The sequence below is a fragment of the Brachyistius frenatus genome, unplaced genomic scaffold, assembly GCF_029030835.1.
Source record: "Brachyistius frenatus isolate BFR_SWC_R1_liver_20210118 unplaced genomic scaffold, ASM2903083v1 Contig_158, whole genome shotgun sequence".
Taxonomy (NCBI): domain Eukaryota; kingdom Metazoa; phylum Chordata; class Actinopteri; family Embiotocidae; genus Brachyistius; species Brachyistius frenatus.
In genome coordinates, this window is record NW_027210757.1 from 662879 (window position 1) to 688826 (window position 25948).

At 45.8% G+C, this 25948-nt stretch overlaps 1 protein-coding gene across 1 annotated transcript in view; it reads left to right on the plus strand.

The window, feature by feature from the left end:
* fat4 (FAT atypical cadherin 4) overlaps nucleotides 1-25948 on the plus strand; it is a 104932-nt gene that overhangs the window by 50418 nt on the left and 28566 nt on the right. Inside the window, exons 2-6 of the mRNA XM_069716515.1 lie at nucleotides 2394-2525; nucleotides 8574-8835; nucleotides 9492-9842; nucleotides 12242-13164; nucleotides 15142-15316. Of these exons, the coding sequence (XP_069572616.1) occupies nucleotides 2394-2525; nucleotides 8574-8835; nucleotides 9492-9842; nucleotides 12242-13164; nucleotides 15142-15316 (1843 nt within the window). The remainder of the gene's footprint in view (nucleotides 1-2393; nucleotides 2526-8573; nucleotides 8836-9491; nucleotides 9843-12241; nucleotides 13165-15141; nucleotides 15317-25948) is intronic.

The window sequence follows — 25948 nt, forward strand, 5'->3', positions numbered from 1 at the left end:
TGCGGCTCATTGTCGACTTTTGACAACTGTTCCCCCCCACCCCCACCCCCGCCCTCCTCCACCCTCCAACCCCCCCACCGCATTTCCTATTTCATCTCGACTCGTCTGTGTGGGTTACAGGAGGGTTGTGAGGGAGAGGTGGGGACATCTTGTGATGCCTGGCACAAAAATTACCATAATCACAGTCAACATTAATGGAGATCCTATCACTGGAGAATTTAAACACGGCTTTTCCATATTTATAGAAGCAATAAACAGAGAATGCGCAGCAAAATGTCTGTTATGATTCAAAAGCGAACCATGTTTACTGGCTTTGAAATGCATATTTGGGTTAGTTGGATGAGGCGGGAGGGAGGTGGCAGTTTAAGTTGTGGGATAGGAGTGGAAATGTAATATCGCCACAGCAGACACAGAACATCTGAAACCATAAATGTCTTCACTCTCACTGTCTCCAGGGTTTCCACTTTCCCTGTGATGTTTGGACAGCCAACTTTATTTCTTTCTTATTTCTTATTGTTTCTTATTGTCCCGTGAAGTAGTATAAACTATCGCTTGTGTCCACATTTTTTTTTATTATTATTTCTGTTGCTCTTGTAGGTAGTTTGATGTTTTGTTGGGTTTTATTTTTTTGGGGGGGGTGTCTTGTCAAACATTTGAGATGATGGCCGCTGGTGTTGGAGGATGAGGCCTGGTTTTGTAGTCTGCGTTTGAGTTACTTTCCACACCGAACTGGGTAAATCATTTCTTTGCGGACTTGGCTCCGTCCTTCAGGGCACTGTCACATTGAAGCCAAACGGCAACCAACGGTGACGTCACCCGCTGGTTTGTGAACAGTCGTTATAAAGTCTCGATTTTCTGATTTTGGCCGGCGCCACCTTGCTAGTTCGGAGCGGTTTGGAGTCAGAAGTGACCGTATTTGGACGAGGTGGAGAGGAGCGGGCGGTGTGTCTGACTCCATCTGATTTACAACCCAAGGACACTACGCACCGCCCGCCGATAGCTGTGATCTGACTGCAGCACATGCCTGTCAATCAAACAGACACGCCCCCAAAATCACAGCTTTTTGAAGCTTTTTTTTGTTGTTGCTATTTTCAGGGTAATTTCACGACCTTCACTTTTAAGCTCATATCTTGGTCATAACAGTGTCGAACCATTCATGCTATATCTTGCTTTTTTTTCAGGACAGCCGAAACCTTTCACCATTTAATTTGATAATACAAATATTTTTTTTTACATTAGCCTTCATAGGAAGGGGAAAAAAATGAATTTGTCTTCGCCGTCTTTGTCTTCTCACCATTAAATATTGTCAGTAGAGATATCTTCATATGGTTGTGTAGAAGAGATTGTCTAGAATCTGATCGGGTTAATTGAAACTAACGACCTATCCAAAACCAAATATAAAGCCACGAATCGTTGGGGATCCATAAGTTTGCTCCAAGTGGTTCTGTGTAAAAATGACAAAAGGTTAAACGTCACCTTGATTTACTCGAAAATCACGTAATTTATACCAACATCTGATCTAATCACAGGTTTCCCCTCTTCCCACTGCTGCATGTGCATTAAATTTAATTTATCAGAACGAGTCTCTCGCTACACGGGACAGAGTTTATCCACATGGGGGGGTCTGTGGTCTACTGTAATGTGTGTTTATTTTGCTTTCTGAGACTTGAAAATCATAATTCCCTGAGCTGCAGTTAGTTTGCGCTACTGTTACACTCTCTGCAGGTCTCGACGGAAAAGAGCCTCAAGTCAATTTGTACGTTGTGCAGTTTCCATGAGTTTCCAGTGGCAGTGGGCTACATGAGGTCTACCCTCGACCCACAATGCAGTTCTGGAGATATGTTAGATTATGGCTGTTAAAACATGTGGGTTCAACTGGTGTCTGGAGCAGCACCAATACTACGACTGCTCCACGACTACTTATGTCACGACAAACAAATGTTGTCGTCTCTTTTTCAGCTTTCCGGTCCATTTGAACAAACTGCTAGTTGCACATTTAAATATTTGAAATTTTATACAGCAAAACATGTCAGAAGATCTTGATTGAACAGCTAACCAAATATAGCTTGTGCATTTTGGCTTTGACTTATTCCAAATAAATGATCTTTGGATAAAACAATATTCAGTCTACTTTGTTTTTGACCTTTCAAGGCAATACACCGCACTTCATAATTTCACAGTTTTTCCCTCGCCGGCCTCTCTGCAGTCGGGGAATGATGAATTTCCCCTCGCTAGCACAGCTTCTCCATCTTCTGAAATTCAAGAAGATGGACACTTTTTTTTTTTTTTTTTCTCTTCCTTTCTTTGCAGTGAACTTAACAGCTGTAGCAGGCGGACCGGAGCAGTTTGGCAGAGCTTTAATGGAAACTGCGGTGTTTATTCTTCCTCTGCAGGTGGAGATCACGCTGCAGGACGTCAATGACAACCCGCCCGTTTTTCCTAATGACATTCTTGACGTGACCATCGAGGAGAACGTCGGAGATGGCTTCAAGATAATGCAGCTAACAGCCACGGATGCAGACGAGGTAATGGCTCCACGAGTTTCTATTCTGTCTGACAGTGTTTTTGTACTTTTCCTTGCCCGTTTTCCACACCGCTGCTTTCAGAATAGATATCCTGGGAGGGAATCAAAAATATGCTCAAAATTTCTGTTCCAACGGTGTTGAAACCGCTGTAGCTTCAAATGGGTTTTTCTAGTCCAACACAGCTGTCAAAATTTAAAAAGGAGTCGACATTTAGCGTCTTCACACTGGACCATTTTCAGACCAAAATTGCAAATATTCAGGGCAGAAAAGCTTTTGAAAATGTATTTAGTCCACGGTAGGAAACTTTACCCGTATCCTGGTCATGATAAAGTTAGTAAGCGTCCATTTTTGTTGCTGCTTCCAAATTTAAAGTCACAATCTGCAATAACAAACCCAATAAAGCGCAGAATATCATACCTATTCACGGGTTGCTAAAAGGCTGAGACCAACCTGACACCACTACAATCCTCCTTAAGCACCTTTATTATGACCCACAGCTCCATTTTAAAGTGAAGTGACCTCTAGTGGTCGTATAAATAATGACAATCCTGCCTCCCGGAGAGGTGACCCGGTTCAGATGAAGTCCATGTAATGCGAGTTTATCCTTGTTAGGAGATGGCTGCTTAGGTGGTATGGTCCGATACGACCGTAGATTTTGGTGCTGGAGAACGATGTTCGCTTCCCGTTTGCAGCCACGAGTTACAAAGTTTTTCACACAAAAAAAATCAATCGAAGATAACTTCACGGAAGTAATGACTTAAACACAGAACATAGTTCGAGTCATTATTTCAACCTAAACCGTTAACTTTCCCGAACCACAGGTGCAGATTTTGGAAAACACTCCCGTGGGTCATAAAAACAAACAATCTTTACAGTCAAATGGATTTGGATTTGAGGACTTGTTCAAATTAACCGTGATATGAGAAGTAGAGTGGCCAATTTCAGCCATTTAATAAAGAGTCGTAAAGCAATAATAACATTTTTGGTCACTTGTGAGGCCAAAATACCTTTGTGTTTTTCACAGGTGGTTGAAGACGCTGCCTTTGGCTGCATGAAATTGTGATCTTAGATGACACAAAGTGGCCGCAGCACCACAAACATACAGATCATCAGGTTTTAACAGTCTGTCTCCATTTATGGTCCTTTGGTCTCCCGTGTTGACGTTATCGGACATGTTTTTAGACCGTTCGTGTCACCCGGCATTAAGGAGAGCGGCCAATCGATTGATTTTTTTTAAATATTTTTTTTTATTTTCCCCCCGCCGCTTCTGACAGTCCCTCGGCGGCCCCCGTAGTTCACATTACATCACCGGCATCACTCTCAATTTCTGAAAGGCTCCATCTTCAGCTGCTTTCGGCAGGATATGGACATTAAACCCTGCAGTGAGCAAAGCGCAGGCCCCGCCGCCATCTCAGAGGTCTGCGGTCCGTCGCCCGAGCCAAAGGACACAAGTCGAAGAGGAACGGAAAAAAAAAAAAAAAAGGCCGGCCGTCGAGGGGTAGAGAGAGATTAGAAAGAGAGAATATGGACTCACATTTAATGTTAACTTATGAGGCCACACGTTTTTTTTTATTGCACAGCTGTTGCCTCACTCCTTTCTCCTCGCTCCAAATGTGAGAAAAGTCGTAGAAAGTCCCACTTCTGGCCGTGCCTCCTTTTTTATCGGGATACTATATCGACTGTAAATCTCAGACCTTGGAGGCGGGTCGGCCTTTTTCAGTGGGAGGATTTGAGGACCTTATTTGATGATTTTCTGATTTCAAAGCTAAAGTAGTCACAGTTTTGATCTTGAAAGGTTTAGCATATGGTATTGAAATCAAACGGCGCAGTTGTTCACTTTTTCCTCATATCTAGAGAGTTCAGAGGCCTGTAAGCCCGAGCTGCGGTCCGTAACCTGAAACCTTTTAGTCATTAGTAGAAAAGCAAGCATTCGTTTTTACAGGCGCCGATGTGCACATAAGAACAATCCAACTAAAGAGCTTTCATTCAAGACGAGTCACATTTAGCTTCCAAGTGGGGGGACTCGACTGAAAAAGAAAAACGCGGACACTTAAAGGGAATGTAGAAGAAGCCTTTTTAGGAATTGCAGATTCTAGCGATGTTTACTCCAAACTTCAGCGCTGCCATGAATAGGTCGCTAAATAGAAGCCTGTACTTCATTCCAGCTCTCGCTGGGAGCCAGATACGAGCCCCGGCCAAGTGTTTTTGCCCACATCCTTACGCAGGAAACTTAAGTTGCGCTGACATTAAGCGTACAGAACGCGTTGGAGCCCGTGTTGAGAAAGCCACATGTGTGAGCCAGTGAGAGGCAGCCAAGAGCGCAAGCTGTTGGCCAGCTGACGGGGCTGAACTCAGACATCATAATGATCCCATCCAATTTTAACAGTGCTACATGTGGGATTCATGTGTGAGGGTATTAAAATGCTGTTTCTACGCATCCGTTTTTTGCTATGCCCATTTCCACCAACCCCCCTCCGCCCCCCACAAAAAAGGAGGGCGGGTGGGTGGTGGCATTAGGGTTGAAAGCAAATCAATATAAAACTTTGCCCCTTTTTCGAATGTAAGTCAGGCCTCTGAAAATGTTTCTCACCTCATTTAAAAAAAAAAAAAAAAAAAAATCTGCAGCCTTTTTTTTGTTGTTTTTTTGTGTGTGTGCTTTTGGAGAAACTGCGAGTGTTTTATTAGGATTCTGACCTTATGTGGAAAATATGTCACAGGTAAAAGAAGAAAAATGCAACAATAGGGGTTTTAGGAGAGGTCCCTGGAAGTAAGTGCAGCCTTCATAATGAACAGTAATGTGTTCCAGAGGCCTTGAAAACCCACTAACCTGCTGCACATTTAAACACCGGCAGAGCCACCGGGTGGATCATCCCTCTGCTTTCAGGGGCTTTTTTTTTTTTTTTTTTTTTTTTTTTTGTATATCTTTTAATGTCAGTAACAGCACACTGCTTGTTGTCCTGGAGTTATGAATTATGATTGGCCGGCTGGCTCGGTCGCCGCTGTTGCATTCAGGAAGGCGGCTAACTCTCCCACCCCCTCGCCTCCCCCCTCCCTCCTACCCCTCCCACCGCCGGCGCTGTTTGCTTCGCACCTCTCATCGGGGACGGCGTGCTCCCGAAAACCACTCATCTGCTAAATGAGTTTCCTTCTGCTCCGGCCTGGTACGCTTCGCTCCCCGGTACGCTGCTGTTTAATTGGTCGGTCCTCTTCCCCAAACAAACCCCTCCGCGTCTTTGGAGAGCTGTAAAGTAGTCGTGCTCTCGAGTGAAGGTCGACAGGTCAAGAAGCGTCGGGTGCGGAAGAGCGTTGTTTGTAAGATCTGAATTGCTTGTAAAGATAAAGAGACGGGACAATTCGGGGAAGTTAAATGCACTGAAATGAGAGTTAAGCTACTTTTATAGGTGTGTAAATACTCGCCGGTGCCCGTAATTCGTATAGGTATGTGCGAGTGTTGGACTGCGGCCCGGTTGGACTCCTTGCTCGGCCTCTCCCACCTTCCTTGCTCTGCCTTTGAACCCGATTAGAAAAATTAATTGGCAAGCCATGGGTGTTGGGTTCTGGACTCGAGGCCCGGGTGGCTAATGGGGTTGCCAGATCTGGAGCCGCTGATTGATGACAGAAGGGTCCTTCAATGAGCAAGAACCTCCCCGCTCGGTCCTCCTCGTTTTTGTTTTTTTTACTGGACCTGGATCTCAGACCGAGTCTCTGGTAATGCAATGAGACACGAGGTCAAGAAGACGGAGGTTTTTATTTGTCGTAAAAAAAATGTAAAAAAAAAAAAAAAAACAGGCCACGGGAAAGAGATAAGAACTTAGCCTCACGTTATTGACTCCGTCTGAAGCTTTCGACGGACGGCCACATGTTCGGGCCGGTTTCATTCTGCACAACGTCTGTAAAACAGACAGGAGGTAGAAAAGATCATTTTTTAACTTGTTTTTTTGTGACAGACAAATTGTTCTCCTCAGATCTGGTCAAACTGTATGAACTTTAAAAACGAGTCAAATACTGACTCCACATGTGCTCAAGTTTTTAACCTTTTACCATTCATTCCTGCGCTGGCAGGATGCCAGCTCTCTGTGTAACTCCCCCAGACTGCTACTGAGGAAAGCTACGTGCATTTGAACATGTAATATACTGCATTTATGGTCTCGTTTTTGTTGTTGTTGTCGTCGTTTTCAAAAATAATGCGCCGTCATGAAAATAATCCCACGAGCGTGAGCATTAGGTAACTGTGTGGCTGTGGCAAATGGTGAATGTAAACTACACCAATGGATTTTTATTTTTTTTTAACTACTTGGAGGCAGCAATAAATACGCATTTGACATATTATCACCAAGCTGAAAATCAAAAAGGAGAAAACAATAAGTTCACAATAGACCTGAAACTTAAGGAGAGAGAGCACGTTGCATTTTGTGTCAAATATTTGGGGAAAAGAAACAATCGTTACTTCATATTTGCAGACTTTCTGAAGCATTTCAACGGCCTTTGTTCCCGATTTTTACAAATAAAATTTCATCTTCTCAACTCTCTGATGAAATCACTCCATTCGGGAACGAGATATAATGAGAAGTGAGAGCCGGGTAACGTTACGCTACGGCGCTGTCGTAAAGTTTATTTAAGACGCAGCTCGTCATGTGAGAAACATCGTCCGCCGGGACGCTCAACGTGTCGGTATGCAGATAAAAAACCGTCTCGACGCAACACCTCCCCTTATAAGCCTTCCCATTGTTCAGGCGGGATCAAAAAGCATCACGCAAACATCAGGCATAGCTGAAAGCGTCTCTTTTAGCTTCGCTCTTAACCGACTGAAACCGGAGCCCTCGCTTCAACCTCGCCGAACGGCAGCAGCTTTTTGATGTTGCTTTTTTCTTCTTCTTTTTTTTCTTTTTTTTCTGGCAGAAGACACAGAGTGAGACAGTTGTCTGATCTCTCATTGTCCCCGGCACAAATATAAACGTCAAGCTCTGTCGTCGGCCTCCATTCACTCGTCCACTCGGCTCTCCTCTTTCCAAAGGCTCCCTCCCTCTCTCTCTCTCTCTCTCTCTCGCCGCAGCGATCGCATGCGTCACGGCGCTTCAACTCGTCCGAGGCAGCGAGCGATCTATTAGTCGCATTTATAGAGGAACACTGCGGCAGCCAAAAGTTCAAAGATGAAGTGCAGGTCTCGCCTGAATGTTCTCATTCAGCTTTCTTTCCCTCGTCCTCCGTCTCGTGTGACCGGTCCTCTTCGGCGTCGCGAATGACACGTGTTCTCTCGGGGGGAAATGTCCTTTCATCTGTACGGAGGTGCTTTGTGTTTAAAACCTACCGCAGCATGTCTTTTCGAGCAAATCAGAAAATCCACCCAAATAATGTCGTCGTAATCGCAGCGCAGCGATTTGCCTATTCCGTCTTATTCTTTCTTCAAATTCTGGAAAAACTTTACCCTAGTTTGATTTCTGGTTTTAAGAAGATAATCCCGTTGAGGCCGAGTGAACAACGTGAACGACTTGATGAGACGGATCGAGCTCGAGGCTCGTTTCACGTTGACGAAGGTCAGACGCTGCAGATGTAATCTGTTTTCGTCTCTTCTCTTCGTCTCTTGTGTGCGTTTGTGATCTGCTCCACGGCCCTTTTGAAATCACGAGCCTCCTCTTTCCGGAGTGTCTCCGTGAAGAAAGGCGCCGTGAAGGGTTTCATTCATGCCGGACAAGCAGGTAGTTTGAACTGGATGCGTGACGGGCGTAACGTGTCGTAGACGATCTGATTTCCTCCCAGAGAAAGGGGACGCTTTGATGCCTGTAATCAACGATGCGCTTTCCTCTCCCGCGTCCTGAGAACGTAACTTTCCAACCAAAGTACGTGCGACCCTCCTGGCTCCGAAAATAAACACCAAAAATGTCGACTCAGCATTTCTGTTCTGTCCTCAGTTTTTTTTTTTGAGGGGGGGGTGTTTGTGCTGTAAAACATCCAGATTTACTGCTGAAAATTCATGCTTTGCTTGCAAAATCAGTCCGAATCGTGACCCTACTGTTCTCCCCCCCCGCCCCTCTCCCTCCCATCCTTTAGGGTCCCAACGCTCTCGTGACGTACACCATCATCAGCGGGGCAGACGACAGTTTCCGCATCGACCCCGAGTCCGGCGACCTGATCGCCACCAAGAAGCTGGACCGGGAACGCCGTTCCAAATATTCCCTCCTGGTGCGCGCGGACGACGGGAAGCAGTCGACCGACATGAGGCTGAACATCACGGTGAAGGACGTCAACGACCACACGCCCAAGTTCTCCCGCGTCACGTACTCGTTCGACATCCCCGAAGACACGGCGCCAGGTAAAGCCATCGAAAACGAAGCGTTCACGCACGAAATGCGAAGAACGGCTTTGAGGTCGTAAGACTCGGGGAATGTTTTACCTTCGGGCCGGACTTGGACGGCTCTGTTAAGATCATCAGCGGCCTCGAATTATAAAGAGAAGCTTCTTTGTAGTACGAATTTGACTTTTTTTTTTATTTTGTGAGAGTTGGAGCTTCCCTAAAACCTCTGTGTCTTCCTTGAGGGGAAAATCAAGACTTTAGTGGGTCAAAGGGACGGTAACTGATATTTGATTTATATGGAAATCTATCAGCAACAAGTAGGATTTACAACAATGCTGACATGTGCCTGGCACAGCTGCTTTTTCCCTCTCGCCACGTCAGTCACTGGAAAGTCTGGAAATCAAAGAAGGACGCGATGTCAGGAACGGCATCACGCGAAGCACTAAGAAAACGCATAATAATTAGCTGTTTGATTAGCAGTTGAACCGAAACGTCGTCGGTAAATGAACACCAATAAAAGGTTTCGGGTTCCAACAATGATTCGGTTATTTTAGGATCTGGCGGCACAATCACCGAGTTCCTGATATTAATAAACCGCTCTAATAACCCCCTGCAGTCATTTTTGTTCTACAAGAGCTCGTAAAGTCGTAACTTCTCGCCTTTGGCTGTCGCAGGCTCCATCGTGGCGGCGATCCTGGCCAGCGACTCTGACTCAGGGGTGAACGGGGAGGTCACGTACTCGCTGGAGGACGACGACGAGGACGAGACCTTCCTGCTGAACCCCGTGACGGGAGTTTTCAACGTGACGCGCCCGCTGGACTACGAGACTCAGCAGTACTACATCCTGACGGCGAGGGCCCGGGACGGCGGCGGGCAGGTCAGCGCGGTCCGAGTGTACTTCAACGTGCTGGACGTGAACGACAACCCGCCGATCTTTAACGCCAGCGCGTACAGCGCGTCGGTGTCGGAGGGTCTGCCGCCGGGATCCAGCGTCGTCACGGTCGGGGCCCGCGATGCCGACGACGGTACGTACATGTGAGGAATTACGTGGGAGGTGGTAATCATTTACGTTTTGTGTCCATGTCGCTGTCACTATTTTAGATTTTCCACAGATTTGCTCATAATGACAGCATATTTTATGACGAAAATGACATGTTTGGTAACAAAGTTACTCTATTTCAATACAAAATTCAAGAATAATTTAATAATGTGCATATTATATTGAATAAATATGATACATATACCAAATAAGGGTCAAATGTATTTTAACAAGTAGCCAGTAATAAACCATTTTCCTTCCATATCTGCCCACATATATTGGTGATATCAAAATATATTGAATAAACTTGTATCAGCCAATCATGCACTGATAAATATATGATTGTTGATGCCTGCCATTCAGTCCTCTCAGTATATTCATTTCATTTTTTTCTAAGGATATCACTGCTAAAATTCAAATATTATATTTGCAATTTTGCTCATTAGATCTATTTTGTTTGTCATGATCAGATTTGTATTTAATTGTAAAGTTAATTGACAGTTTGATCATCAATCAATGTCACTTATCAGACATAATAAGAAAATATATAGTATATGACTTTCTGTGGGGATTTTCCACGACTATATTTAGCAACATTTAGCAATAATGATCGAGGAATATGTCATAAAACCGCTCTTTAAAATTGTTCTTGAAACCTCTGTTAAATCAAGTCCCGGCGGTATATCTGACGTGTTAATATGTTTAAGGAAAACCAGCTCGGCGTGAACGTTTTAAGAAGTATCATAGTGCGTAAATCAAGCGTGATTTGGCCACAGAAGATTAATTTAATGTCAGCCTGTCACTGTGTTATGACAGTCGGTTACAGAGAAGCTCTCAAGCCTACATTTAATGTTTCTTTTTTTTTTTTTTTTTTTTTAGTTTTGAGCCGCGCGTGAACGATTCGATGAAATACAACGTCTTCAACGTGTGATTAAGTGGCCGTGGAGTTATTTTCCGAATTTTCAGGTGGCGGCTTTTTCTCGTGTTTTGTGAAGTGCCGTGCGGTGTTCGAACAGCCACCGCTGCGCTCCACCGCTGTAATTACCGCTTCGGCCGGGCCTAATGTGGTTATTGTGACCTACATTCCTGGGAAAACGCGCTGCCTGGTTCTCAACCGGAGTCTGGCTTCTCCTCTCCGCCGTCCACATGATCTGACCGCGCCGTCCTCCCAGATATATAGCTGCCCGTTTTTCCACTGTCAAAATAAAACGCCGCCATTGTTAGCACTTCCTAAGCCCTGACCCCCCCCCCCCCTCTCGACCCCCGGACGTTTGTCTCCGGACGGTGTAGCCTAAACTCGGATGGAAGCGGCTCTCCGGCTTTTGATAGGGGATTACTTGTGTACTGTAAATACACTCCGGAGTGTGGGAAGGTGCCGATGTTTTCCACATGAATACCCCGTTGAGTTGTATCACAGACGCTCAATTTAAGCTCATTTTAACCCCCTCCTTCCCCCCCCTCGCCCCCCTCTTTTGCAGGGCATTTCTGCGGATGAGGCCAGATTTCAAGGATAGATAGTTTTGCTGCATCCATCCGCTCAGTCATCGTGCAGTTATTATGTCATTTAAATAAACGCTTCGATCGCGAGGGGTTTTCCGTCATTTTTTGTTGTCAGTTGAGGGAAGTGGTTTGCAGCGGTGTTTCTCTTTCGACAGCAATCCGTCACGCTGCATGAATGGACCGTCCGCTCGGCGGACAAAAGAAGCAAGCCAGCTGTTGTGTGTCCACAATTTGCGGAAATGGATGTTGATAACGCGCATAAAGAGCCTCGATCCAACACAGTACAGAATATCGAACGATTAGATGTGGAACAATAGACGCCGTTCAGCATCCGACCTCCGCCGCACCGTGTTCTGCTTGTTATCCGTTTGCTTTTTGTTATTCAGGGTCATATTAAATAGTTCTGTCAAGCTTGAGTTTAAACTCTCAGAGAGCAGATCGTTTGTTTGCGTCGTTGTAATCTCCCGGAACGGTTTCAGAAATCTCCGTCTGTCTGTTTGTCCTCCACGTCCCTCCGATGTCCCGCCTCCTTCGAACTCAGCAGGTGTGACTCCGAGGACTCGAGGTTGGGCCTTTCTGTCCGATATTATTATTAATATCGAACGTGGAAGTGAAAACATTGAGGAGCAGCGGCCACGTGCTTCACTTTAACTTTCGCACGAGCCAAAATCAAATGAGATGAAATAAAATACAATTTGTCGTGACGTTGTCGAGCGTGTCCGTACCTACGTCCTCAGCGGACTGGTCACAGCAAGGAATCAATACCGCCAAACAGGCTATTTTAACGGGCATTGGACTGGTTTATCTAATGTGGCTTTAAAAGGTCGCCATAAATGACGTGTAGCGTTTGTCTTTTAATGATCTCCCCGTTGGCGTGTCTTTCAGGCCCAAACGCTCAGCTCCTCTACAAAATTGCGTCTGGCGATCCCCAGGGCCACTTTGTCGTCACCAAGGAAGGCGTCCTCCAGACCAAGAAGGCCTTGGACAGGGAAACCCAGTCTTTCTACAACTTGGTGGTCACGGTCAACGACCTGGCCCCGCCTCCCATGACCCGCTTCACCAGCACCGCCCAGGTGTCCATCATCCTCCTGGACGTCAACGACTGCCCGCCGACCTTCACCTCGCAGAAGATGACCTACATCCAGGAGAACACGCCGGTGGACACGGTGGTGTTCGCCGCCAAGGCCGCGGATGCCGACAGCGGGCCCAACAGCTACGTGGAGTACTCGCTCAGAGGACCTTTCGGTAACAAGTTCAGCATCGGCACGATCGACGGAGACGTCCGGCTGATCGGGGAACTCGACAGAGAGGAGCTTTCCAACTACACGCTCACCGTCATGGCCACAGATAAAGGCGAACCCCGTCTCTCTTCGACCATGGACGTGACCATGATGGTCCTAGACGTCAACGACAACACGCCGAGTTTCTCGCAGAACATCTACGACATCGAGATCGAGGAGAACACGCTGACGGGGACCGACGTCATCCAGGTGTTCGCCAGCGACGCCGACGACGGCACCAACGGGCAGATACGTTTCTCTTTCTCCGGCGGGAACGCCAACTCCGATTTCAGGATCGACTCGGTCACCGGGGTGATTTCAGTCGCCAAGCAGCTGGACCGCGAGGCGCGGTCGTCCTACTCGCTGGTGGTCCAAGCCGCAGACCGCGGCAGCAGCCCCCGGGTGGACCGGGCGACGGTCAACGTCGTCCTACTGGACGTGAACGACTGCTCGCCCGTGTTCGAGCTCTCTCCTTACGCCGTCAACGTTCAGGAGAACCTCGAGAACCTGCCGAGGAACATTCTGCAGGTCGGTGTTTGTTTTTTTTTTCATTGAAATTTAAACAGTGTAGGACACAATTAACATTCACAGACGGGTTGCGTTTTGAATGACAGTCCTAAGACCTTAAACAAGCTAATGCCTTAACCAGATTTGTAGTAATACTAACCTAATAAGTGCAGGTATGTGAGCGGTATCGGTGCATTGAACCGCTCAGCACGGTGGTCCTATTTGGCCAGGACGGGTACCTGACCGAGATGATAAAAGAAATGATATATGACTGCAATTTGCTCTGCTCAATTAGGGTTTCACCGAAATATGAAACTCGGCTAAATTGCATGACGAGGCAATTAAACACACGAACCAGCCTGACGACTAAATGAGCCATACGTAGAAAGGAAATAATGGAGGGGGGAAACACTGATTTCCAATGACAGAGCGGTTCCATTTTCTTTCTCGTGTGTACCTTTTCAGGAAATGAGGGTATGTGGTGGGAAAAGATCCAGACGTACCACACAAGAGTTTAAGTCTGAGCGCTGACTGCGGGCGCGCACGGCCAGGAAGTGCTGCAAAAGCCCACGATGCATTTGGGCACAGGGCGAGAAAAAAAAAAAAAAAAAAATCGTATTCGGAAAGCATTAAATAAACGTGGGCGCCGAATCCTCGCGGCGGCCCGGAGTGGAGGACGAGTCGAGGACACGTTTGTGACTTTTTTTGTGGAATTCCTGGTGAAGTCCGATTGGACAAAGTGAATAAGTAATGATCTTCCTCCCCTCGATAATTACCTTCGCCGTCACGGTGCCGGTGATTAACCACTCGGCTGCTTCGCTGGGACGGCTCGGCGAGGACAGCGGTGACGCTGGGTGACTCCCATTTAAATGAAGGTGCTCAACTAAACTCCATCGGGGGATTAAAAAAAAAAGAAAAAAAAAGAAGAAGAGGAAACCTGGTAATTTGCGAAGACCGTTTTTGTACCTTCGGGAGATGTCGCCGAGGTTATGGGCTCGGTGTCTCCTCCCCGACGTCACCTGTCAACTAATCTGTGTGGTTATTACACTGAGGTGTCAAATCAAGTTCATTTAAATGGACCCGAAAAACACAAGTTTGATGTGGTGGAAGTATATTGACAAAGGGGCCTGTACCAAAGAATCATTTCAAGATATTTGTCTTGATGTAACTTTTATGGTTGTTTATTATCCTGAGGAGTGAGTACAGAAGAGTCCTGTGTCTGTTCTTGTCATCAACTCCACTCTGTGATGTCAGCTGCACATTAATATCTTCAGTTTGCCAACACAAGCTGCTTGTCATAACACTACAAGCAGGACTGCAGAGGCCAAAAACCGAGAGCATGTTGGATTGATTTTTTTTTTTTAATGCAAAATGAAATGAAAAGCTCCATTGTGTCAGTTGAAGTAATTATAGTTTGCTTTTTAATAAAAAATTTTTTTTTAAAAAATTACATACGGAACATGATCAATAACATTTGATGACTCAACAGTTTGCAAAATGATTAATATCAGCCCCACCATGACAACATGAAATAGTTGATTACACTTTAATGCATCAGTGTTAATAGTCCAAAAGTGTAATAAGTATAATGGAAATACTCAAAATGCTTTCTTACTCACAAGAGGCAGTACCACAGTTTAAATATACTTTGTTAATACTCTGCTTTCAAAACTTCAATGAAGTAAAAGTATGTAAGTACTATCAGCAAAAAGTACTTTAAAGCACTCACTAAAGATGCAGAATCGATATTATTACTGATGCCTTAATATGTAAGCACCAGTTTAATGATGTAGCCGGCTACAGATGAGCTCATTTTTGAAATTTAATTCACCGTATAATAATGAAAATTGTAATTTTAATCTTTATCTGCCAAATAACTTGTAATTGAGTAAAAAGGACAACATTTCCCTCTGATATGTAAACTCAAAACACTAAAGTACCTTGAGTTCATGTGTTTTTTTTGTTGTTTTTTATATATATATATTTTCTGTTTTCCAGGTGGTTGCCAGGGACGACGACCAGGGCGCCAACGGTCAGCTCAGCTACATGCTCAGCGGCGGGAACGACGAGGGCGCCTTCAGCCTGTCGTCCAGCGGTCAGCTGAGCCTGACGCAGACGCTGGACCGGGAGGCTCAGGGGAAATACGTCCTGCTGATCACCGCCACCGACTCAGGTACGGGAGCACCGGACGTCGGTCCGGAGCTGCTGATGGCGTCGCCACATGCGTCCTTCGGTGGGCGCTGTTGAGTTTTAGCAAAAGCTCCAAACTTGTTGTGTAAATGAGTCTCCACACGCTGATCTGAGAAAGGATATTTTCACGAACCAACAGAAATGTCAACAAACAGCATTTTGATTTCACAGCGTGCACAGAGCTCCTTTGGTGTGGCATGATAACTTAAACACCGCGGAGAGTTTTTAGCTTTCAAAATAGCGGGTGTTTTTTGGGTTTTTTTGTTTGGGTGGGGGGGTGTTTTTTGACCTCTTCCACAGAAGTCCTTCCCTCTCGCTGGCTCCGATTCAATAGCATCCTCTGTTTATTTGGATACGGCGGTAGAGCTCGTTATAGCCAGATAAAAGGTTAACTTGTTATTGCATGGAGGCCAGTTAATGTGTAGTTAAAGGAGTACATGCGTATCCCGGGCTGCAGCCAAATCACATGGTATCCCAGTTAAGTATATGTTTGCCCCCCCCGAGCTGCTCTCTGGCACGGCCGTCACGGTCTTGAGGGTTGGTTCTGTTTCATTCCTGGACTGACCATGTGACCGTTCATAACGCTGTGTATTTTTGACCGTGCACAGACTTTATGTGAGAATTGGGACGATGCTGCACAGAGAGTGTTGTTTTGAAAAATGTTCGACACTTCGACTTGTGAAAGAAGACTTTGGAAGGACATGCGTTACCGTTTCATTTGATTAACTTGATATTTATAAGAGGGGGGAAAAAAGAGCCTTTTTGAGTACATTTTTCATATTAAAAGACTCCATAAATCATAAGCCCGAAGAGCCCATTTTCTGATAATCGGATCATAACTAAAGCAAATTGAAGAATTTTTTTGGTGGAGGTTTTTCTGGCTCCGTGTGCTGTTTGGAGGTCTGTGCCACACAGACAAAGTTGCCCAACAAGCGAACATACTAATTAGGCTTCGATCTCTTCTTGTACGCTTCACCAGAGCTCCATATTTAGAGCCCTGACAAACAATTCCAAAATATTTTGACAGGCCGTTTCAGTACAGTGTTGAGGCAGAAAAGAGGGATTTGGGGGTTAGAATATCAAAATATATAAAAAAAAAAAAAAAACCATAATCATAGTACAGGCCAAATTGCCCGGCAGCGTTTTCTCACATTTTTGAGGCCTCGGCTGAGACGGCGGGGGGAAATGGTTCTCCCAGGCGGCGCTATCTGGCAGGACAATTTTTTTTTCTGAGAAGGTGGATGGGGGCAGACATGTCTCCGAGTCTGCCGTCTACCGTGACCCATTTTCAACCGCAAGGCATTCATCTCAACATGTTAAAGTCCGCCTTTGTCTTCCTGTGCTGCCCTATTTGACTCGTTTCATCCCGAAAACACCATGTAAAAGACAGAAAAGGAGGATTCATCATCCAGAGGCTTCAGTCTGGAGAAGTAAAGATTTTAGATTATCTGTTTGTCAAAAACATGCTGCTTCGTCGTGTTTGGTGCACTCACTGTCCCCTACAAAGACTTCACCATGACACAAAATAGATAATTGTGTGCTTTAATCAGTCCTTCTGGAGTTTATCAGACTTTGCAATTTATTTATTTTTGTTCTGAAAAATTGCGATGTAATTTGTTGAGTTTAAAGTGAGTTTAATGCGGTAAAATTGCGGTAATTAGAAAAAAAGGGATTTTTTTTTTTAAATTTATTTTTATCTACCTGATAAAGGAATAAATATGTAATGACCTTCTTTGATAATAATCATGCTGCACATCACAGAAATATTCTCACCTATTTCAATTATTTATTGAACTTAGAAAACCATGGAGCAAAAAGTTACTCCAAAAAAAAAAAAAGTATCTTAAAAATGATGCAGATGTGTCTGTGACTAATATAGACCTCGACCACATCAGATGTCAAAATAAGAGCATAGGCATACTGTATGCACAAAATCAAAGTGCATTTTAAATACATCATTGTCTCTGCATCGTGCTCCCCTCCTCTCTGGACGTATTGTCGGTGAAGGTAAACTCATTGAGAGCTACAGGAAACCTCTCCGTTGTGCTAACTGCTAAATCTGCCATGAAATTGACGGAAACAAAAGGAGCTCACCGGCTGCTGGTTTCTCTTTATTGGTTCTGGCTTTGGGAGAATTCCAGCACAATTTGGCAAAAAACCTCCGCAATTATTTGAAAATTCCAGCTCAGCCTCCCAAAAAAAGGTGTTTTACAAGGTTGAGAAGAAATCTGACATATTTCTTTTTTTTTTTTTTTTTCCCCTCTTTATTTTCTTGTTCATGGAAAGTTTGTTTGCTGCATTTCTGAGTTGACTAGTTGTGCAGATAAAATGAGATATTTGTTATTAGCTAATCTTGTGTTTCATGTGCCCGCCTTGGTTTTTGACAGCTCAATACAGATCAGAATCACCTTTATTGGCCAGGTGTGTTCCACACGTTCACAATGTACTCACAAAGACAACAGTAAATAGACATATGAAATATAAACAGACACGTATGTTTACATCCTTCAAAGAAACAAATCCAAATGAAAGTATGCAAGTTAAGTTTGAAAAAAAAAAAAAAAAACAGATTTAACTTCAAGTGAAGGATTTAATTTCAGTAAAAGTAAAATTAAGATTGCACTGAGGAGATAAAACCGTTTTGTCTCGTGTATGGACTCAGAAGTCAGCGCATGGATGCACATGCGTTTATTCCACGTGCGTTTATATATTTGTGTTCGGTGTGTGTGTGTGTGTGTGTGTTTGTGCGTTTTGTATCAGTGTGTTGCTTCCCGAGTCTGCATGTGGTGGTGAGAGTGTCCTCGGGTGGGGGGGCGGGGGGGGGGGGGGGGGGGGGGGCACACATTGACATGCACAACGTTTGACCACATTTATTAAAGAGAAGGCACAGTAAATCCCTCGGCCCATGCCTTCTTAATGGCCAATACGGTCGCATAGAAATCCCACGTCTTTCACATCCAGCCCTGCAGCTCCGTCGCTCCACAGTGTTTGTATGTGGGTCTTTTGGCTGGTGGAGGGAGCGGGGGCTAAACAACCGCTTAGCAGATAAAGAATTTTAATGACCATCCCCTATTTAAGAGCAGGATCTTTTATTTCCCCGAAATGGCTCCCATGAATTTGGTGTGTAAACCCTCCAGTCTTCTGGAGGTTTTTTTTTTTTATTTATTTTTTTATTTTATTTCCTCTGACTTGATCAGTTGATCCGTCAGTCTCCGGGGGCTGTCATCAGGATTTAAACAGGAACTACAAATCCAATTTAATCCCAGCCGTTGTCTATAAATCTCCGTCATACGAAGCGAACACGAACACCGACGTTAAAACTCGTCCGGTCGACCGCTCCATCGCCGTCCGGACGTTTTGCCACAATAAACCTTTAACGAGGCTCCTCGTTCTGAAGTTTTCAACCAGTCTAGCAAGCAACGCAATACTTTTCATCCAAATAACATATCAGGTTCCTCAAATGAACTTTCAGAGAGCAGGAACATTCTGGAGCGGGCTCTTAAAAAAAAAAAAAAAAAACTAAAAAAAACTTTGCGGTAACAACGTGGTCTCGCCGAGTTTTTTTTCCTGTTTTAATTTTTTTTTTCCACTCGAACAATCGCTGGATCTGAGTGTGTTTTGTAAATAGCTTTGGTAAGTAACGAGGAGGAGGGAGGGAGGAGGTTATTAAAAAAGGTTGGTGTGGGTTGGATGATTAGTGCCTCAGCCTTGGCGAGATGCACTTCTTTTTTCTTTTTTTTATGATGTTTATTCGCTGTTTCTCTCAGGACTCCGGTTTGTTTTCTCACAACAATAATTGCCTCATAACTCGCCGTAGCGGTTCATAACCTCGCCCTCAAAACACTCAGAAGTATGTAACGTGTGTCCGAGTGCACGCTTTCGCTCTTAAACACTTTTCCCCAAGTCATATTTTCATCTTTATACGGCCCGCGTATGAACATTATAGAGTCGTATTACGAGTTATACTGTAAGTGTTCCACATCTCGCGCCGGTTGTGATCTGTTGGATTTTGCCATGTCACCATAAAATGATGTCGCTGAATGGTCTGCAGATCCGGGCACTGGATTGTTTTTTTTTTTCTTTCTAAATATCCAAACAACACAGCAAATAAAAGAAGCCGTGCAATAAAAAACAAAAAAACACAAAAAGGCAAAAATCACTTCATTAAATTGCACCACAGGCCCCTAAAATATGAGGAAATAAAAAGCAGCAACTGTGTGTCTGTTGATGTGCTTTTTGTAAACCAGCCAAACTCCCTTATCTGTAACATATGGGGAAGAAAATTATGCACAAAAAGCATTCAGACGCAGCACTCCATAAATAACTGGCGCGCTGCATAACATTTTAGGTTTAATCTGATGAATGCCTCTGAGATTATTAGAAATATTCCCTCTCCCTCTCCTCTGTATACTCGGGGGAAGCGGCTTCTGAGTGCTCTGCTGCGATATCCCTTTCACTCTGTCGCTTGTTCACTGTGAGAAAACCTCTGTTTGCTCCGTCGTGTTTGGCAAACCGTGCAGCGGGACGGCTCTGCACCCTGCACTCGGGCCCTTTCACGGGGGTTTGCCGGACCGGGGCCGCATTAAAAGAAGCTTTGTCGCAAAGCAACAGGTTCTCAGAGGCAGAAAAATGTCAATTTTGCCTCGTCCGCGGCCAATTCCCTCTCCCTCGCTCTCCCCTCGTCTTCCCCCCCTCCCCCCTTCCCCCTGAGTAATGATGTGTTTTATTTACGCTGTCCCTTAAGAGCACAATCTAGCCGCAGTCCATAAAACCGTAATTAACCGTTTAGCCTTAAGCTTCGGGCTACAGATGGGCTGTCTCATAAATTTACACATTCAATCCGTCTTCCCTCCTCCTTAAGTCAACCTGTCCTGGACTTCCCGGTTTAATGAACCCCCGGTTTGTTTGGACACCCCCTCTTCCTGTGCGAGGAGGCTTCGTTCCGAGTTTTCGGTAAAAACGTCACTCGGTCATATATTGAAGGGAAGAGATTATCTCTTGTGCCAGCAGAGACAATCAAACCTGCTTCTTAGCGCGGCTTAGGCCGAGAGACTCGGGGTCGACTGGCAGCCCATTCCCAGGAGGTGGGTGCTGCTGTTTCCCTTCAAGTCCCCCCCCCCACCTCACCCCCATCACCCCTCCCTCACCAGGGGGCTCTCGCAGCGGTGTCCAGTCTCGTAGCAGCTGCAAGCAGTCAGAAAACACAGCTTAATTGTCATTAACACATGTATTTGTACCCCCTCCGGTTCCGAAAGTATGGCCACGCCACCTTCTTGGAGGTTAATGTGATTTGTCCGGTGGTAATGGACACTAATAAGGTGCTTAGACCTCGCCATATGTTTACGCGAGACGATGCTTTCTGAGTTGAGAGGCTTACCGGGGGGAAAAAAAACTGTCTGTGGATCTCTTTCGATGGGCAGAGGGGGCGACAGATGGTCAGCTGTTCCACTTTAGCCTCCGGGTTCGGAAAGCTTGTTGTTTCCATTTTCCGTGAGGGGGTTATTCTGTGGTTCCCCGAAAACGTGACCCGCGAGGAAGCAGAGCTCTTAGATCTGGTCTCGGATGCAGCAGTGAAATTTTAGCAGTCGTTCCCGGTGCCAGTTTTCACAACCGCTTTTAAGGATTATTGTGAAACGTCTTAACAGAGGGCTCTCTTTTTGGTCGTCGCTGCCCCGACTGTCTCGTTCCCAGATCTGAAGGGGAAATGTGCTGCGTTTAATTAAATGGGGAAAAAAAAAATGGTGTTTCTATTTTCAATTAAAGCAAAGGGAGGATTCCTCACGGGGCCGGAGCGTTTTGAGCCCCCCCCCACCCCGACGGGTTGAGTTGCTCCGCGAGAGAAAACGAGGTGCGCTGACACCAGTGTCGTTTCCACTTCGGCCCTCATTGTGTAACGGCCGCTCGGAGGATGAAAGCGCGCTTATCTCAATACCATCAGTCTGATGTCGTCCCGTGGAGGGAAAAAAAAAGCCTCGGCCGTGGCGACGGAGTTATCATAACGGGCTTAGCTTCCATACCTCCCCAGAGTTTAGTGACTAGAAACCGCCTCATGGAAACACGGTACCACAAAGTCCACTATTTTCTTTACTGATTGAGGGAGCCAAACTACTTCTCCTCATGTGCAGTAATAACCAATATGAATCAAATATAGTGTACACACACGCACACACTTGATGAGTGGCAGTTGCTTCGAAAACAATTTTCTAGCCGCAGCAAAAGTTCCCCCACTGTGAAAGCATGCAGCGGTTTGAGTGTTGATGAGTTATTGGCGTGAGGTGAATGCCAGCGATGTGGAGTCGTCATCGTAGACTGGATTATAAAAGTGGACGTAACGTCCGGCTGATGCGGGAGTGCGTTAAGCTGCGGTACCGCCGAGCGCCACTAGGTGTTGGCTCCAAAAAGCGTCCGGCTCCATCGACTCCCATTCAACTTGTCCAAAAAAAAATGTCTACATGTTATGAAGGTTTTTGTTCGCTAAAGTCCCTCCTTCTTATTAGTTTTCTGGCGGTCCATCGAAAAATAATCCCGTCATTAATTTGAAAATAAAAAAAGCCGTGTTGATTGACAGGCCTGCGCTGCAGTCAGATTTTAGCTATCGGTGGGCGGGACGTAGTATCGTCGGGTTTCCAATCAGGTCGAGTCAGATCCACCGCTCGTCCAAATATGGTCACTTCTTGGCTCCAAACTGCTCCGAACTAGCGAAGATGGCGCCAGCAAAAATCCAAACTTTTCATGACGGCCATTCATAAACCCGACGGCTTTGTAATCACCGCGAGAACACGTTCAGGTCGTTGTGGTTTTCTCTCCTGAGTGACCCCAGATTAACCCCTGAAATAAGATTATTCACAAACTTCAGACCGGGGTAGTGCCTTGATTGCCTTATCCGTTTCGGCCCTAATCTGCAAAACTACAGCTCTTTAGGCTCGGCGACGACCGCGGTGCATTTTCTGTGATGGCGGACGTAAACTGTAACTTCAACGTGTTTTTAAATGTCAGTCAGCATTGATGAACATTGTACTGGCTGGATTTGTTTCATGGACACTGGCGGCATTACGGCTGAACCCTTTGAATGTCTTCCAACGCAAGAGGCAAAAACAAAAATTTAAAAAAAAAGGCTGTGGTTAGTGCAGCCCTTAAAAATAATAAAATTTATCTGAAGAACTACTGCAAAAAATAATAAAAGAATAAAGGGAACGGGGACGGGATTTGCCAACGGAAAAAAATACTTGTGTAACCGCAGCGCATGGCGAGCCACCGGTAGGCAGCTGACTTCCCGCTGCAAATTTCCACCAGCTCTCTTTCCAACGGTAACATGATGTCATCGGTCGTAGAGCGCTGCCAGATTCAGGCATATTTCCTCGCCGTCGGCCGTACAGCTGCACGAGGTCGACACCCGGCCCCTCGGCTGAAGTCGCCGAAAAGCCATCGACCCCGACGCTCCTTCCCCCCTCGGGCTCTGCCAGGACCCGGCAAAGAGCGTTTTTCGGAGGAGACGCTGGCGTGTCTCAGCACTCTCGGAGAGCATTCCTCTCCCGTTGAGTCACTCGCTCCATAAAAAAAAGAAGAAGAAGAAGAAGAAGAAAGGGATGGAGGTTATATTGTACGTATTTCCTACTATTTCAGGTGCGGAAATTTAAGAATCGGAAACCCGACGACGTACTCGTGCTGTTATTTAGCGGCCGCCGTCGTACGACGCCGGAGAATGTCTCGCCCCGACCGAAACTATGCGAAACAACTGTCATTTACATACATTTGCATACCTTCCACGATATAGTGTTCCTCGACTAAATCTGTCAGCCCCACGCGATGAAACAGGATAGATCTGAACTATTTACACGTCGGAGAGGAGGTTTGGAGGAGGAGGGGAGGAGGGGAGGCCGGGGGAGGGGGAGGGGGGGTTAACAGCTGCCAGGGGGTTATGTGATAGCGGTGAAGGAAGGCACGCCGCCGCGGCTGGACGGAGGCGCACGGACGCTGTGAGAAGTGATACGGCGGGGAAGATGTGAAAAAAAACAGGGGGGGGGGGCGGCGGGGGGGTGTCTCTGTTTGAGGTTTCCACGGAGGAGCGTCAGCGGGGCCTCTGTTTTTCTTTAAGTGCAGTTTAGGTCTTCAGTAAAAAAAAAATTTAAAAAAAAAAAGTGGGGGTGGGGGGGGGAGGTCGCGGGGTGTCTTTTCTCTGCGCTTACTAAGGATTAGCTGCAGCAACAGTGTCCCCACGTCTCGCGGTCCGTCCCCGTTGCGTTCGGCGACAAACGCCGCCGGAGGTCAAAGGTCGCCGGCGGACGAGAAGCGCCGTTCGTTCTCCCGAGGCTGTAAACAGGTTGTGACCTCACATCCTGCGCAGAAGTGAAACGCCTGGAAAGGAGGGCAGCGTGTGCTCCACACACACACACACACACACACACACACACACACACACACACACACACACACACACACACACACACACCGGTGCAGCCTTGTGGCTTGGCCTGCTTCCTCTCTTCGTGGGGGGAAAACAATGCTATTGAAATGCAACCGTGTGCGTTAACAGAAGGCACTTTTTTTTTTTTTTTTAGCTCAGAAAGAAAAAAACACAGCAGCTGGCTCGATATTCAAAAACAAATATGTTCCTCTCGCTGCGTCTCAAGGCGGGAGCTAATGGCATTCGAAGACAAAAAAGCCACTTCGGTCCCGGCGGAGTTGTTGACTGTCAAACGCGGCGTCGCCTGACAGCTGCCGCCGCACGCAACTCAAACCGACACGGACACCTCGACCGACTCGGGAGCCGCTCTCTCAATTAAAGAGGATAAGCCGGGCGAAGGAGCGGCCTCTGAAATCTTGTCGCCGTGACAACCACTCCCCGAAGGATGACTCGCGTCAATACCGATCGCGTCGCGCGCTCGAGCGGGCGACAGCGCGGGATTAAGTCGGACGTTGACGAAGTAATCCCGCTGACTGCATTTGTTTCGGGCTCTCGGCCGCGTGTTGTGGTTGTTTATTACGTAACAGCTCCTTAATGATACGATACGGAGCGGATAGATTTCCATTTCATGCGGCGTGGTAATTCTTCTGACACCAAAAATTTATGGTGGGATGTCTCCCAGAAGTATTTTATTTACAAGTAGGATCCTTATAATTGTAAATATTTGCAGAGGTGGAAATACATAATTACTTAGAAATTCAAACCTTTGCCCGTACATGGCTGTAAACATCTTATAAGTCAGCGAAGTCGAACGGCCGAGGACGCGACTCGGTTTGGCGATGAGTCACTCCGACATTAGTGCTTTATGGTTTCTGGGTCTCTTTCGGGGTAAAAAAATTAAATAAAAAGATAATAATAATTGTTTACCGTTAACCTCTGTTTGTGTCATCTTGTTTTTTGGCTTCTGGAATTCAGCTCTTGTTTATTCTGAACGCAGATCGTTAGCCACTTCTGTTCTGACCAGAAAAACAAAACAAAAAACCTGGACGCACGGCAAAGCTTCAGGTCGAATGTCTGTTTATTATCGCGAAGCCAGGCGGTGAAGTGACGTTACGGTAAACCATCTCCGATCTCATTTAAGCGAGGAATCCCCCCCCCCCCCCGCTCACCGCTCCGCCCTCCTGAAAGGAGCTGCGGTCGTCTCCAACAATACCTCCACAATCATGTTCAAATTTGTTGACGTTTCGAAGGGAAATTCTCCTGTTTTCCTCAGAGTTTAGTTTCAGCAACTTCACAGCAGCTGGAGAGCTTGTCGGGGATTTTACTTCTTCGTGCTTCACGGTTGTTTAACGGGGAGTTTAAACCTCGCTGGTACATCCTGGTTGTAAAATGCAGATTCCTTTAATTTAGTTCCTTTTTTGGGGGGGGGGGTTCCAAGCAAAATGTGGCATTAAATGTCGGGTCTTGTTTAATTAAATTATATTTCATGATTTCTAAACTAGTTTTTAGACCGTATTGACTATTTTAGAAAAACAATTGTGAAGGAGTTTTGTAATTTTTTTTGTTTGTTCACGGTGGCAAAGCTAACATGCGAAATGTACAGTTTATAAATGCATATCATTGGTAGAATTTAAACAATAGTCTTCAGCACTTTCGGCACAGTGAGACTTTATTTATGCCCGGATTTGAGCTGAATGCTAACATTAGCAACATGCTAACAGGAACTTGTGTTTACCACGTTCACCTTCCCAGTTTTGCATGTTGGCGTGCCGATATTTGCTAATTAGCACTGAACACTTAAAGTACAGCTTCGTATTTATTTTTGCCAGAACTGAAAGGATAATAAGCCGTTGTGCAAAGGAAACAAAACCAAATAAGGTAAAAGCCGCAGGAGAGAGAGGGACTGGCTACCTTATATGGTATAGGAGACCGGACCAGGTGAGCTGACGGTGGCCCGATTTTTACCGAAAAAAAAAAAAAGATTCCCTCAGTCGTTGAACGTCACCTTCTCGAGCGATTTCACGGCGATCAATGCGAACATGGACATAAGTTTATGTTCGAGAGGAAAAGCTGTTAAAATCCATTTTTCTGGGGACCACGATCGTCCGTACGTGATGAAGTCTCTCCGATATCACGCTCCTTTGCCCCTCTTCATCTTTTAGTGACATAAACTATAAGTACGAGGACTCATTTTTATCAGAAGTCTTGGTC